Source organism: Terrapene carolina, unplaced genomic scaffold (genome assembly GCF_002925995.2).
Source record: "Terrapene carolina triunguis isolate 2854851 unplaced genomic scaffold, T_m_triunguis-2.0 Scaffold570, whole genome shotgun sequence".
NCBI lineage: Eukaryota > Metazoa > Chordata > Testudines > Emydidae > Terrapene > Terrapene triunguis.
In genome coordinates this window covers 150,227-165,603 of record NW_020664921.1, presented here as the reverse complement: position 1 = coordinate 165,603, position 15,377 = coordinate 150,227, and the positions used below count along the sequence as shown (strand labels likewise).

Here is a 15,377-nt window from a genome sequence, read left to right as displayed (position 1 = left end):
AACACAGAGCATTATCACAAAGATCAAAAAGGAATGTGTCCAGGAGTTATGAGAAGGAAAAATCCCGTGAGATTCAGCACAGACCAGAAAGAGAGCAAGGACACCAGCCAGGGGAGAAAATGGGTAAATTTATTTCCTGTTGGGGAACTCAGAAGAGTGTCAAGGAAACCACAACACAGCAGGAAATCCTCATGGGAAAGAGGAAAAATACATGCAGTGAGTGTGGAAAATGCTTCACTAAAAGATCAGGCCTTTCTCAACATCAGAGAATCCACACAAGGGAGAGGCCCTACGAATGCCATGAGTGTGGGAAAAACTTCATTAGGAGCTCAGCCCTTTCTGCACATCAGAGAATGCACACAGGGGAGAGGCCCTATAAATGCCGTGAGTGTGGGAAAACCTTCACTCAAAGATCAAACCTTGTTCATCATCATGAGAGAATCCACACAGGCGAGAGGCCCTATGAATGCAGTGAGTGTGGGAAAACCTTCACTCAAAGATCAGGCCTTTCTGCACATCAGAGAATCCACACAGGGGAGAGGCCCTACGAATGCCATGAGTGTGGGAAAAACTTCATTAGCAACTCAGCCCTTTCTGCACATCAGAGAATCCACACAGGGGAGAGGCCCTATGAATGCCGTGAGTGTGGGAAAAGCTTCACTCACAGCCCAGCCCTTTCTAAACATCAGAGAATCCACACAGGGGAGAGGCCCTATGAGTGCCATGAGTGTGGGAAAAGCTTCAATCACAGCTCTCACCTTACTGGGCATCAGAGAATCCACACAGGAGAGAGGCCCTATGTATGCAGTGAATGTGGGAAAACCTTCAATCACAGCTCGCACCTTACTGGACATCAGAGAATCCACACAGGGGAGAGGCCCTATGAATGCCGTGAGTGTGGGAAAAGCTTCACTCACAGCCCAGCCCTTTCTAAACATCAGAGAATCCACACAGGCGAGAGGCCCTATGAATGCAGTGAGTGTGGGAAAACCTTCACTCAAAGATCAAGCCTTGTTCATCATCATGAGAGAATCCACACAGGCGAGAGGCCCTACAAATGCCATGAGTGTGGGAAAAGCTTCATTAGCAGCTCAGCCCTTTCTGAACATCAGAGAATCCACACAGGGGAGAGGCCTGAGGAACCACCTGATCAGCATCTTGTACAGCAGACAGGAGAAGATCAAGAATGAGCTCTCAAAACTGGAGACTCTCATACAAAACCAACCTTCCACACAAACTTCCACATGGCTGGACTTGACAAAAATGAGACAAGCCATTTACAATGCACACTTCACTTCTCTACAGAGGAAAAAGGACAGTAAACTATCTAAACTCCTACCTGCCACAGGGGGCTACAACAATGGCACCCTCAACTCACCTAACAATATTGTTAGTCCATCCAACCACACACTTAGCCCGTCAGAAGAGTCTGTCCTATCTCGGGGACTCTTTCTGTCCCACCATCCCCACAAACATGATACAGTTTTGCGGTGAACTGGAAGCCTACTTTCGTCGTCTCTTGACTCAAGGAATATTTTCAGTGCACCACTGAACAGTGCACTAGCCCACAGGAACCCTCCTACCAACACTACAAGAACAAGAACTCTGCGTGGACTCCGCCTGACGGTCGAAATGACAGACTGGACCTCTACATAGAGTGCTTCCGCAGACGTGCACAGGCTGAAATTGTGAACAAACAACATCACTTGCCCCAGAACCTCAGCCATACAGAACATAATGCCATCCACAGCCTCAGAAACAACTCTGACATTATAATCAAAGAGGCTGACAAAGGAGGTGCTGTAGTCATAATGAACAGATCAGATTATGAGTAGGAGGCTGCGAGGCAACTCTCCAAGACCACATGCTACAGGCCACTACCCTCTGATCCCACTGAGGAATACTAAAAGAAACTACACCATCTGCTCAAGAAACTCCCGGCTACAGTATGGGAACAAATCTACACGGGGACATCCCCAGAGCCCCGACCAGGGCTATTCTATCTGCTACCCAAGATCCATAAACCTGGAAACCTTGGACGTCCCATCATCTCAGGCATTGGCAGTCTTACCGCAGGATTATCTGGCTATTTGGACTCTCCTCAGACCCTACGCCACCAGCACTCCCAGCTATCTTTGAGACGCCACCGACTTCCTGAGGAAACTACAATGCATTGCTGTTCTTCCTGAAAACACCACCCGGGCCACCATGGATGTAGAAGCGCTTTACACCAATATTCCACATGAGGATGGACTACAAGCTGTCAGGAACAGTATCCCTGATGAGGCCAAAGCATGCCTGGTGGCTGAGCTTTGTGACTTTGTCCTCACCCACAACCATTTCAGATTTGGGGACAACTTATACCTTCAAGTCAGTGGCATTGCTATGGGTACCCGCATGGCCCCACAGTCTGCCAATATTTTTATGGCTGACTTAGAACAACGCTTCCTCAGCTCTTGTCCCCTAGTGCCCCTCCTCTACTTGCACTACATTGATGACATCTTCATCATATGGACTCACGGAAAGGAAGCCCTTGAAGAATTCCACCTGGATTTCAACAGTTTCCACCCCACCTTCAGCCTGGACCAGTCCACACAAGAGAGACATTTCCTGGACACTACAGTGCAAATAAGTGATGGTCACATAAACACCACCCTATACCGGAAACCTACTGACCGCTATACGTACCTACATGCCTCCAGCTTCCATCCAGGACACATCACACTACCCATTGTCTACAGCCAAGCCCTAAGATACAACCGAATTTGCTCCAACCCCTCAGACAGAGACAAACACCTACAAGATCTTTATCAAGCATTCGTAAAACTACAATACCCATCTGGGGAAGTGAGGAAACAGATTGACAGAGCAAGACGGGTACCCAGAAATCACCTACTACAGGACAGGCCCAACAAGGACAATAACAGAACACCACTGGCCATCACATACAGCCCCCAGCTAAAACCTCTTCCGCGCATTATCAACGATCTACAACCTATCCTGGAAAATGATCCCTCACTCTTGCCTTGGCTACACTGGCGCTGTACAGCGCTGCAACTTGCTGTGCTCAGGGGTGTGAAAAAACACCCCCCTGAGCGCAGCGAGTGCAGCGCTGTAAAGCGCCAGTGTAATCAGTGCCTGCAGCGCTACACGCTCCCTCGCAGCGCTGCAAGCTACTCCCCTCGGAGCTGTGAATCCTCAAGTGTAGCCAAGGCCTCTCACAGATCTTGGGAGGCAGGCCAGTCCTTGCTTACAGACAGGTTTTTTGGGGGGAGGGATAGCTCAGTGGTTTGAGCATTGGCCTGCTAAACCCAGGGTTGTGAGTTCAATCCTTGAGGGGGCCACTTAGGGATCTGGGGCAAAAATCAGTACTTGGTCCTGCTAGTGAAGGCAGGGGGCTGGACTCTATGACCTTTCAGGGTCCCTTCCAGTTCTAGGAGATCGGATATCTCCATATATTATTATTATTTTTATTATTATATACCTCACTATCACTACTGATATGTTGTGTGGTTGGTGAAGTATTCTACGCCAGAGAAGTGTAAAATTACTCCAAGTAAGGTCAAAGATTTGACAAGAACTCAGGTAGAAATTGCAGGTACTGGTGGTTGATTTTCATCCCAGAGATGGAAGCTATGGTGACCTGTGGCCCAGGTAAACTATTTTTAGAACACTGCTCCCTAGTTAAGTGGCATTGATCACACTCCTAAAGGATGCCATGATTAAATTGGGAACAACTGTCTTTACCATTTGGATCCAAAATTTCATGAAGCACAGAGAGAATCATAGAAGATTAGGGTTGGAAGAGACCTCAGGAGGTCATCTAGTCCAACCCCCTGCTCAAAGCAGGACCAACACCAACTAAATTATCCCAACGAGGGCTTTGTCAAGCTGGGCCTTAAAAACCTCTGAGGATGGAGATTCCACCACCTTCCTAGGGAACCCATTCCAGTGCGTCACCACCCTCCTAGTGAAAAAGTTTTTCCTAATAGCCAACCTAGACCTCCCCCCCTGCAACTTGAGACCATTGCCCGTTGTTCTGTCATCTGCCACCACTGAGAACAGCTGAGCTCCAACCTCTCTGGAACCCCCCCTTCAGGCAGTTGAGGGCTGCTATCAAATCCCCCACACTCTTCTCTTCTGCAGACTAAACAAGCCCAGTTCCTTCAGCCTCTCCTCCTCAGTCATGTGCCAGCCCCCTAATCATTTTTGTTGCCCTCCTTTCTCTAATGGGGGGCCTAAAACTGGATGCAATACTCCAGATGTGGCTTCACTAGTGCCGAATAGAGGGGAATAATAATTTCCCTCGATCTGCTAGCAATGCTCCTACTAATGCTCTTAGCCTTCTTGGGAACAAGGGCACACTGCTGACTCATATCCAGCTTCTCATCCACTATAATCCCCAGGTCCTTTTCTGAAGAACTGCTGCTTAGCCAGTCGGTCCTCATCCTGTAGCAGTGCATGGGATTCTTCCGTCCTAAGTGCAGGACTCTGCACTTGTCCTTGTTGAACCTCATCAGATTTCTTTTGGCCCAATCCACTAATTTGTCTAGGTCACTCTGGACCCTATGCCTACCCTTCTGCGTATCTGCCTCTCACCCCAGCTTAGTGTCATCTGCGAACTTGCTGAGGGTGCAATCTATCCCATCATCCAATTCATTAATAAATATGTTGAACAAAACTGGCCCCAGGACTGACTCCTGGGGCACTCCGCTTAATACTGGCTGCCAACTAGACATTGAGCTGTTAATCACTATCTGTTAAGCCTGACAATCTAGCCAGCTTTCTATCCACCTTATAGTCCATTCATCCAATCTGTACTTTAACTTGCTGACAAGAATACTGTGGGAGACCATATCAGAAGCTTTGCTAAACTCAAGATATATCACATCCACTGCTTTCCCCATATCCCCAGAGCCAGTTATCTCATCATAGTAGGCAATGAGGTTGGTCAGGCATGACTTGCCCTTGGTGAATCCATGTTGACTGTTCCTGATCACCTTCCTCTCCTTCAAGTGCTTCAAAATGGTTTCCTTGAGGACCTGCTCCATGATTTTTCCAGGGACTGAGGTGAGGCTGACTGGTCTGTAGTTCCCTGGGTTCTCCTTCCCTTTTTTAAAGATGGGCATTATATTTGCCTTTTTCCAGTCATCCTGCACCTCCTCTGATTGCCATGAGTTTTCAAAGATAATGGCCAATGGCTCTGCAATCACATCAGCCAATTCCCTCAGCATCCTCAGATGCATTAGATCTGGACCCATGGACTTATGCATGTCCAGCTTTTCTAAATAGTCCTTAACCTGTTCTTTCACTGCTGAGGGCTGCTCACCTCCTCCCCAGACTGTGTTGCCCAGGACAGCAGTGTGGGAGCTGACTTTGGCCTGGTCTGCACTATGAGTTTAATTCGAATTTAGCAGCGTTAAATTGAATTAACCCTGCACCCATCCACACAACGTAGCCATTTCTTTCAAAATAAAGGGCTCTTAAAATCGATTTCTGTACTCCTCCCCGACGAGCAGAGTAGCGCCGAAATCGATATTGCCATTTTGAATTAGGGTTAGTGTGGCCGCAATTCGATGGTATTGACCTCCGGGAGCTATCCCACAGTGCACCATTGTGACCGCTCTGGACAGCAATCTGAACTCGGATGCACTGGCCAGGTAGACAGGAAAAGACCCGCGAACATTTGAATTTTATTTCCTGTTTGCCCAGCGTGGAGAGCACAGAGGTGACCACAGAGAGCTCATCAGCACAGATAACCATGGAGGCCGATAATCGAAAAAGAGCACCAGTATGGACCGTATGTGAGGTACTGGATCTGATGCCTATATACGGAGAGGATTCAGTGCTAGCAGAACTTCGTTCGAAAAGACGAACTGCCAAAACTTTTGAAAAAATCTCCAAGGGCATGATGGAGAGAGGCCACAATAGGGACTCAGATCAGTGCCGCGTGAAAGTAAAGGAGCTCAGAGAAGCCTATCAAAAAACAAAGGAGGCAAACGGTCGCTCCGGGTCAGAGCCGCGGACATGCCGCTTCTACACCGAGCTGCATGCAATTCTAGGGGGGGCCACCACCACTACCCCACCTCTGACCGTGGAGTCGGAGGTGGGGGTAATCTCATCAGCCACACCTGAGGATTCTGCGGATGGGGAAGAGGAGGAGGAGGAGGAGGACGAGCTTGTGGAGCGGACACAGCACTCCATTCTCCCCAACAGCCAGGATCTTTTTCTCAGCCTGACTGAAGTACCCTCCCAAGCCAGTATCCAAGACCATGACCCCATGGAAGGGACCTCAGGTGAGTTTACCTTTTAAAATATAAAACATGGTTTAAAAGCAAGCATTTTTTAATGATTACTTTGCCCTGAGGACTTGGGATGCATTCGCGGCCAGTACAGCTACTGGAAAAGTCTGTTAACGTGTCTGGGGATGGAGCAGAAATCCTCCAGGGACATCTCCATGAAGCTCTCCTGGAGGTACTCCAAAAGCCTTTCCACAAGGTTTCTGGGCAGTGCAGCCTTATTCCGTCCTCCATGGTAGGACACTTGACCATGCCATGCTAGTAGTAAGTAATCTGGTATCATTGCATGACAAAGCCTGGCAGCGTATGGTCCAGGTGTTTGCTGGCATTCCAGCAACATCCGTTCTTTATCTCGCTGTGTAATCCTCAGGAGAGTGATATCGCTCATGGTAACCTGGTTGAAATACGGGAATTTAATTAAGGGGACAGAGGTGGCCGTTCCTACTGGGCTGTTTGCCTGTGGCTGAAAAGAAATCCTTCCCTGCAGTTAGCCAAGCATGGGGGGGGGCGGGAATTGGCCCTGAGCTTTTCGCGTTTGGCTAGCAGGGATCTTCCCTGATACCAGCCACTCGGTGGGGGGAGGGGTACAGCGATCATCCAGAGAATTGGACGGGGTGGGGGTTAGTTTGTTTTCTGCTGCTGAAGGTTAACAGGAAAACCACAGCAGTCAACTGGCTTTGCTTGGTATGTGGGAAAGGAGGGCGCAGAAGCCGAAAGACAATGGCTTACCATGGCCGCATGCAAGCCGAATTCTGTTGCCCGGACCTGCGTCTGTGATCTCCAGCAGCAAAGCCACAGGCACTCAATATTAAGAGGCAAAATGCGACCTTGCACAGAAATCACATGTGTTATGTAATGTGAATAGTGTTGTACACCATAAAAGAGTATAAGCATTGTTCTGTAAAATGTATCTTTTTAAAAAATTCTCTCCTTTTTTCCCTTCCTCCAGCAGCTGCAAATTTTTCAAGCCTCCCTCCTCCGTCCCGAAGGCTATCTCAGATAAGGTGTTGGAAAAAGAGGACGCGAGACAAGATGTTCGCGGAAATCATGGAATCCACCCGCAGTGAAAGAGCTCATCTGAATGAGTGGAAGGACACGGTTTCAAAGTATAGGAAAGATGCCAGTGAACGTGAGGACATGAGGGACCAACGTGAGGACAGGGGGGACCAACGTGAGGAGAGGAGAGATGCTCGAGATGAGAGGTGGCGGCAGGAAGATCAGAGGAGGCAGGATGCAACTCTGGGGCTGCTGCGTGAGCAGACATGCTCCAGCATCTGGTGGAGCTTCAGGAACGGCAGCAGGATCACAGACTGGCGCTACAGCCCCTGTATAACCCCCTTCCCCCCTCACCATGTTCCATAGCCTCCTCAGCCAGACGTGTAAGAACGCGGGGGGGAGGCTCCGTGCACCCTCCCATTCCACCCCAGTGGACAGCCCAAGCAAAAGGCTGTCATTTTTTTTAACCTATTTTTAGTGGCCTTTTCCTTCCCGCCTATCCTCCTCCCAAACCCCACCCGGGTTCTCTCCCTCTTTTTATAATCAATTAATAAAGAATAAATGATTTTTAAATGATAGTGACTTTATTTCCTTTGAAAGCAAGCTGTGATCAAAGGGGGAGGGTGGGTTCCTTACAGAGAATGAGTCAATAAAGGGGGCGGGTTTTCATCAAGGAGAAACAAACACAAATTTCACACTGTAGCCTGGCCAGTCATGAAACTGATTTTCAAAGCTTCTCTGATGCGCAGCGCTTCCTGGTGTGCTCTTCTAATCGCCCTGGTGTCTGGCTGCGCGTAATCAGCAGCCAGGCGTTTTGCCTCAGCCTCCCACCCCGCCATAAAGGTCTCCCTCTTACTTTCACAGAGATTGTGGAGCACACAGCAAGCAGCAATAACAATGGGGATATTGGTTTGGCTGAGGTCTGACCGAGTCAGTAACGATCGCCAGCGACCTTTTAAACATCCAAAGGCACATTCTACCCCCATTCTGCACTTGCTCAGCCTGTAGTTGAACAGCTCCTGACTCCTGTCCAGGCTGCCTGTGTAAGGCTTCATGAGCCATGGCATTAAGGGGTAGGCTGGGTCCCCAAGGATAACTATAGGCATTTCAACATCCCCAACGGTTATTTTCTGGTCCGGGAAGTAAGTCCCTTGCTGCAGCCGTTTAAACAGAGTAGTCTTCCTGAAGACACGAGCATCATGAACCCTTCCCGGCCATCCCACGTTGATGTTGGTGAAACGTCCCTTGTGATCCACCAGTGCTTGCAGCACCATTGAAAAGTACCCCTTGCGGTTTATGTACTCGGTACCCTAGTGCTCCGGTGCCAAGATAGGGATATGGGTTCCATCTATCGCCCCACCACAGTTAGCGAATCCCATTGCAGCAAAGCCATCCACTATGACCTGCACATTTCCCAGAGTCACTACCTTTCATAGCAGCAGCTCAGTGATTGCTTTGGCTACTTGCATCACAGCAGCCCCCACAGTAGATTTGCCCACTCCAAATTGATTCCCGACTGACCGGTAGCTGTCTGGCGTTGCAAGCTTCCACAGGGCTATTGCCACTTGCTTCTCAACTGTGAGGGCTGCTCTCATTCTGGTGCTTCAGGGCAGGGGACAGCAAGTCACAAAGTTCCATGAAAGTGCCCTTACGCATGCGAAAGTTTCGCAGCCACTGGGAATCGTCCCACACCTGCAACACTATGCGGTCCCACCAGTCTGTGCTTGTTTCCCGGGCCCAGAATCGGCGTTCCATGGATAGAACCTGCCCCATTAACGACATGATCTCCAAAGCACTGGGGCCCGCGGTTTGAGAGAATTCTGTGTCCACGTCCATGTCCATCTCCTCATCACTCTTGTCGCTGCGCTGCCATCGCCGCCGCCTCCTCGTCTCATTTTTCTGGTCTTGGTTCAGCATAAACTGCACGAGAATTCGCGAGGTGTTTACAATGTTCATGACTGCTATCTTGAGCTGAGCGGGCTCCATGCTTGCCGTGGTATGGCGTCTGCTGTGTTCACCCAGGAAAAAAGGCACAAAACAGTTGTCTGCCGTTGCTTTCATGGAGGGAGGGGTGAAGCTGTACCCAGAACCACCTGTGACAATGTTTTTTGCCCCATCAGGCACTGGGATCTCAACCCAGAATTCCAATGGGCGGGGGAGACTGTGGGAACTATGGGATAGCTATGGGATAACTACCCACAGTGCAACGCCCTGGAAATCGACGCTAGCCCTGGTACATGGATGCACACCACCGAATTAATGTGCTTAGTGTGGCCGCATACATTCGACTTTATACAATCTGTTTCCAAAATTCGAATTCTGTAAATTCGGATTAATCCCGTAGTGTAGACATACCCTTTGTCTGTGAAGACCGAGGCAAAAAAAAACATTGAGTACTTCAGCTTTTTCCACATCTGTCTCTAGGTTGCCTCCCCCATTCATTAAAGGTCCCACACTTTCCCTGACCTTTTTCTTGTTACTAATATACCTATAGAAACCCTTCTTGTTACCCTTCACATCCATTGCTAGCTGCAACTCCAGTTGTGTTTTGACCTTCCTGATTACACCCCTGCATGCTCGAGCAATATTTTTATACTCCTCCCTAGTCATCTGACCAAGTTTCCACTTCTTGTAAGCTTCCTTTTTGTGTTTAAGCTCAATGAAGATTTCACTGTTAAAACAAGCTGGTTGCCTGCCATATTTGCTATTCTTTTTGCACATTGGGATGTTTTGTTCCTGTGCCCTTAATAAGTCTTCTTTAAAATACAGCCAGCTTTCCTGGACACCTTTCCCCCTCATCTTAGACTCCCAGGGGATCCTGCCCATCAGTTCCCTAATGGAGTCAAAGTCTGCTTTTCTGAAGTCCAGGGTCCGTATTTTGCTACTCTCCTTTCTTCCTTTTGTGAGAATCCTGAACTCAACCATTTTATTGGTGACTGCTGCCCAGGTTGCTGTGCCACCCACTTCTACTTCCCCTACCAATACTTCTCTGTTTGTGAGCAGCAGGTCAAGAGGAGAATGGCTCCTGGTTGGTTTCTCCAGCATTTGCACCAGGAAGTTATCCCCAACACTCTCCAAAAACTTCCTAGATTGTCTGTGCACTGCTGTATTGCTCTCCCAGCAGATGTCAGGGTGATTGAAGTGCCCCACGAGAACTAGGGCCTGTGATCTGGAAACTTCTGTTAGTTGTCCGAAGAAAGCCTTGTCTACCTCATGCTCCTGGTCTATAGCACACACCCACCACAACATCACCCGCGTTGCTTTCACTTCTAAACTTAACCCAAGGACTCTCAACTAGCTTTTCTCCAGTTTCATACTGGAGCTCTGAGCAATCGTACCACTCTCTTACATACAGTGGAACTCCTCCACCTTTCCTCCCCTGCCTGTCCATCCTGAACAGTTTATACCCATCCATGTCAGTGCTCCAGTCATGTGAACTGCCCCACGAAGTCTCTGATATTCCAGTCACATCATAGTTCTTTGACAGTGCCAGGACTTCCAATTCTTCCTGCTTGTTTCCAAGGCTTCTTGTGTTCATTTATATGCACCTAAGATAAGGAGCCGATTGCCCTGCTTTCTCGGTATGAATCAGGAAGCCCCCCCCCCCCCCCGCATCCTCCTCTTTGTGTTTCCTCCCGATATCCCACTTTCCCGCTTACCTCAGGGCTTAGGTCACCATCCCCTGGCGAACCTAGTTTAAAGCCCTCCTCACTAGGTTAGCAAGGCTGCCTGTGAAGATGCTCTTCCCATCTCTTTCTAGCAATCCTTCCCAGAACATGCCATGGTCGAGGAATCCAAAGCCCTCTCTCCGACACCACCTGCGTAACCACGCATTTACCTCCACGATTCGACGGTTCCTACCTGGGCCTTTTCCTTCAACAGGGAGGATGGACGAGAACACGACTTTCACCTCAAACTCCTTTATCCTTCTTCCCAGAGCCACGTAGTTTGCAGTGACCTGCTCAAGGTCATTCTTGGCAGTATCATTGGTGCCCACATGGAGAAGTAGGAAGGGCTAGCGGTCCCAGGGCTTGATCAGTCTCAGCAGACACTCGGTCACATCCTGAATTGTAGCTCCAGGCAAGCAGCACACTTCTCGAGTCTCTCAGTCGGGTCAGCAGATGGATGACTCTGTCCCCCTTAGGAGGGAGTCTCCAACCACCACCACCCATCTCCTCCTCTTGGGAGTGGTGGTCATGGAACCCCCATCCCTAGGACAATACATCTCATGCCTTCTGGTCGATGGGGTCTCCTTCTGATCCCTAGATTGCTCTTCCAAATCATTTGCCGCAGTAGAACCTGTGCAGAGAGCCTGAAAACGGTTTCTTACCTCTATCTGCATTGGGGGTACATGGGTTCTCCTCATTCTTCTTCTGGAGGTCACATGGTGCCAGTTTTCTTCCCTGTTCTACACTGCCCTCTCTGATTCTTCAGTATGTTGTCCCTCCAGAACCAAACACTGACTTCTGTCCAGGAAGTCTTCATTTTCTCTGATGCAACGCAAGGTTTATACTTGCGTCTCTAGTCCTATAACCTTCTAATAAGGAGACCAGTTTGCACTTTTTACAGACAAGGTTGCTTCTATCCTCTGGGAGAAAGAAAAACATGGCACATCCTGTGCAGGTCACAACAGCTGATCACTCAGTATCCATGTCTTCCTTCTAAGGGTATGTCTACACTACGAAATTAGGTCAAATTTATAGAAGCCGGTTTTATAGAAATTGGTTTTATACAGTTGATTGTGTGTGTCCCCACATAAAATGTTCTAAGTGCATTAAGTCGGCGGACCGCGTCCACAGTACCGAGGCTAGCGTCGACTTCCGGAGCGTTGCACTGTGGGTAGCTATCCCACAGTTCCTGCAGTCTCCGCCGCCCATTGGAATTCTGGGTTGATATCCCAATGCCTGAATGATACAAAAACACTGTCGCAGGGGGTTCTGGGTACATGTCGTCAGGCCCCTCCCCCTCCGTCAGAGCAACGGCAGACAATCGATTCGCACCTTTTTACCTGGGTTACCTGTGCAGACAACATACCACGGCAAGCATGGAGCCCGCTCAGCTCAGCTTAGCTCACTGTCACCATATGTCACCTGGGTGCTGGCAGACGTGGAGCTGCATTGCTACAAAGCAGCAGCTCCTTGCCTTTTGGCAGTAGATGGTGTATTACGACTGGTATCCATCATCATCGTATTCCTCAGTGAGTTCGATCAGAGGCACCTGGGCAGACATGTTTTGTCTCCTGGAGACTCAGTCCTGCCGGCAGTCCTATTGAACCGTCTTGACGATGATGGCTAGCAGTCGTAGTACAGCATCTTCTGCCAAGCACCCAGAAGATGCTGATGGCTATCAGTCATGCTGCACCGTCTGCTGCCAGCTTAAGATGTAAAAAAATAGATGGACCAGATTTGTTCTGTATTCATTTGCTTTTCCCTCCCTCCATGAAATCAACGGCCTGCTAAACCCAGGGTTTTGAGTTCAATCTTTGGGGGGGCCATTCTGTGTCACAGTTTTGTGTTTCTCCCTGATGCACAGCCACCTTTGTTGATTTTAATTCCCTGTACCTGTACGCCATGTCATCACTCGCCCCTCCCTCCTTCGGTCAGACAATAGTTTCGCGCCTTTTTTCAGCCCAGACACCACAGCACTGGGATCATAGAGCCCGCTCAGATCACCGCTGCAATTATGAGCACTATGAACACCACACGCATTGTCCTGGAGTATACGCAGAGCCAGAACATGCCAAAGCAAAACCAGCCAAGGAGGCGATTGCAGCGCGGCGACGAGAGTGATGAGGAAATTGACATGGACGTAGACCTCTCACAAAGTACAGGCCCCAGCAATGTGCAAATCATGGTGTTACTGGGGCAGGTTCATACCGTGGAACGCCGATTCTGGGCCCGGGAAACAAACACAGACTGGTGGGACCGCATCGTGTTGCAGGTGTGGGACGATTCCCAGTGGCTGCGAAACTTTCGCATGCGTAAGGGCACTTTCAAGGAACTTTGTGACATGCTTTCCTCTGCCCTGAAGCACTAGAATACCAGGATGAGAGCAGCCCTCACAGTTGAGAAGCGAGTGGCGATAGCCCTGTGGAAGCTTGCAACGCCAGACAGCTACTGGTCAGTCGGGAATCAATTTGGAGTGGGCAAATCTACTGTGGGGGCTGCTGTGATCCACGTAGCTAACGCAATCAAAGACCTGCTGATATCAAGGGTAGTGACTCTGGGAAACGTGCAGGACATACTTGATTTCTTTGCTGCAATGGGATTCCCAAACTGTGGTGGGGCGATAGACGGAACCCATATCCCTATCTTGTCACTGGAGCACCAAGCCACCGAGTACATAAACCGCAAGGGGTACTTTTCAATGCTGCTGCAAGCCCTGGTGGATCACAAGGGATGTTTCACCAACATCAACGTGGGATGGCCGGAAAGGTACATGATGCTCGTGTCTTCAGGAACTCTGGTGTGTTTCAAAAGCTGGAGGAAGGGACTTTCTTCCCGGATCAGAAAATAACCGTTGGGGATGTTGAAATGCCTATCGTTATCCTTGGGGACCCAGCCTACCCCTTAATGCCATGGCTCATGAAGCCGTACACAGGCAGCCTGGACAGTAGTCAGGACCTGTTCAGCTATAGGCTGAGCAAGTGCCGAATGGTGGTGGAATGTGCATTTGGACGTTTAAAATCGTGCTGGCGCAGTTTACTGATTCGGATAGACCTCAGCGAAGCCAATATTCCAATTGTTATTGCTGCTTGCTGTGCTCTCCACAATATCTGTGAGAGTAAGGGGGAGACATTTATGGTGGGGTGGGAGGTTGAGGCAAATCGCCTGGCCGCTGATTACGCGCAGCCAGACACCAGGGTGGTTAGAAGAGTACAGCAGGGCGCGGTGCGCATCAGAGAAGCTTTGAAAACCAGTTTTGTGACTGGCCAGACTACGGTGTGAAACTTCTGTTTGTTTCTCCTTGATGAACCCTCCCCCCCCCCTCGGTTCACTCTACTTCCCTGTAAACTAACCACCCTCCCCTCCCCCCTTCGAGCACCGCTTGCAGAGGCAATAAAGTCATTGTTACTTCACATTCATGCATTCTTTATTAATTCATCACACTACTAGGGGGATAAGTGCCAAGGTAGCCCCGGAGGGGTGGGGGAGGAGGGAAGGAAAAGGACACACTGCAGTTTAAAACTTTAAAACTTTAACACTTATTGAAGGCAATCTGGGGTGGAGTGACTGGATGGCCGGAGGCCCCCCCACCGCGTTCTTGGGCGTCTGGGTGAGGAGGCTATGGAACTTGGGGAGGAGGGCTGTTGGTTACACAGGGGCTGTAGCGGCGGTCTCTGCTCCTGCTGCCTTTCCTGCAGCTCAACCATACGCTGGAGCATATCAGTTTGATGCTCCAGCATCCGGAGCATCGACTCTTGCCTTCTGTCAGCAAGCTGATGCCACCTATCCTCTTCAGCCCGCCACTTGTTCTCTTTAGCCCGCGATTCAGCCCGCCACCTCTCCTCTCATTCATATTGTGCTTTTTTGCACTCTGACATTGACTGCCTCCACGCATTCTGCTGTGCTCTGTCAGCATGTGAGGACATCTGGAGCTCCGTGAACATATCATCCCGAGTCTGCCGTTTTCTCCTTCTAATCTTCACTAGCCTCTGTGAAGGAGAAACATTTGCAGCTGGTGGAGGAGAAGGGAGAGGTGGTTTAAAAAGACACATTTTAGAGAACAATGGGTACACTCTTTCACGTTAAATTTTGCTGTTCACATTACACAGCACATGTGCTTTCGTTACAAAGTTGCATTTTTCCTCTTCTATTGAGGGCCTGCCGGTTTGGTGTGAGAGATCACTCACGCAGTGCCAGGCAACAGATTTCGGTTTGCAGGCAGCCATGGTAAGCCACAGTCTTTTGGCTTTTTTAACCTTCTTAACATGTGGGAATGGTTTCAAACAGTAGCGCCCTCATTTCTCATACCAAGCACCCGTTGGGTTGGCCATTTAAAATGGGTTTGCAATGTAAAAGGAGGGGCTGCGGTTTCCAGGTTAACATGCAGCACAAACCCAACTACCCCCCCCCCCCACAC

At 49.5% G+C, this 15,377-nt stretch overlaps 1 protein-coding gene across 5 annotated transcripts in view; it reads left to right on the top strand.

Moving 5' to 3' along the window:
- The first annotated feature begins 12 nt into the window (after positions 1-12).
- Positions 13-15,377, top strand: part of LOC112117296 (zinc finger protein 850-like) — an 80,922-nt gene continuing 65,557 nt past the window's right edge. The window contains exons 1-2 of one of the 5 annotated variants that reach the window (XM_029913284.1): positions 13-1,089; positions 3,880-3,885. In XM_029913284.1, the coding sequence (XP_029769144.1) occupies positions 120-1,089; positions 3,880-3,885 (976 nt within the window). In that variant the 5' untranslated portion in view covers positions 13-119. Of the gene's footprint in view, positions 1,136-3,879; positions 3,886-15,377 lie in introns of all 5 variants that reach the window. The other 4 variants (XM_029913283.1, XM_029913281.1, XM_029913282.1 and 1 more) reach the window with 4 other exon arrangements.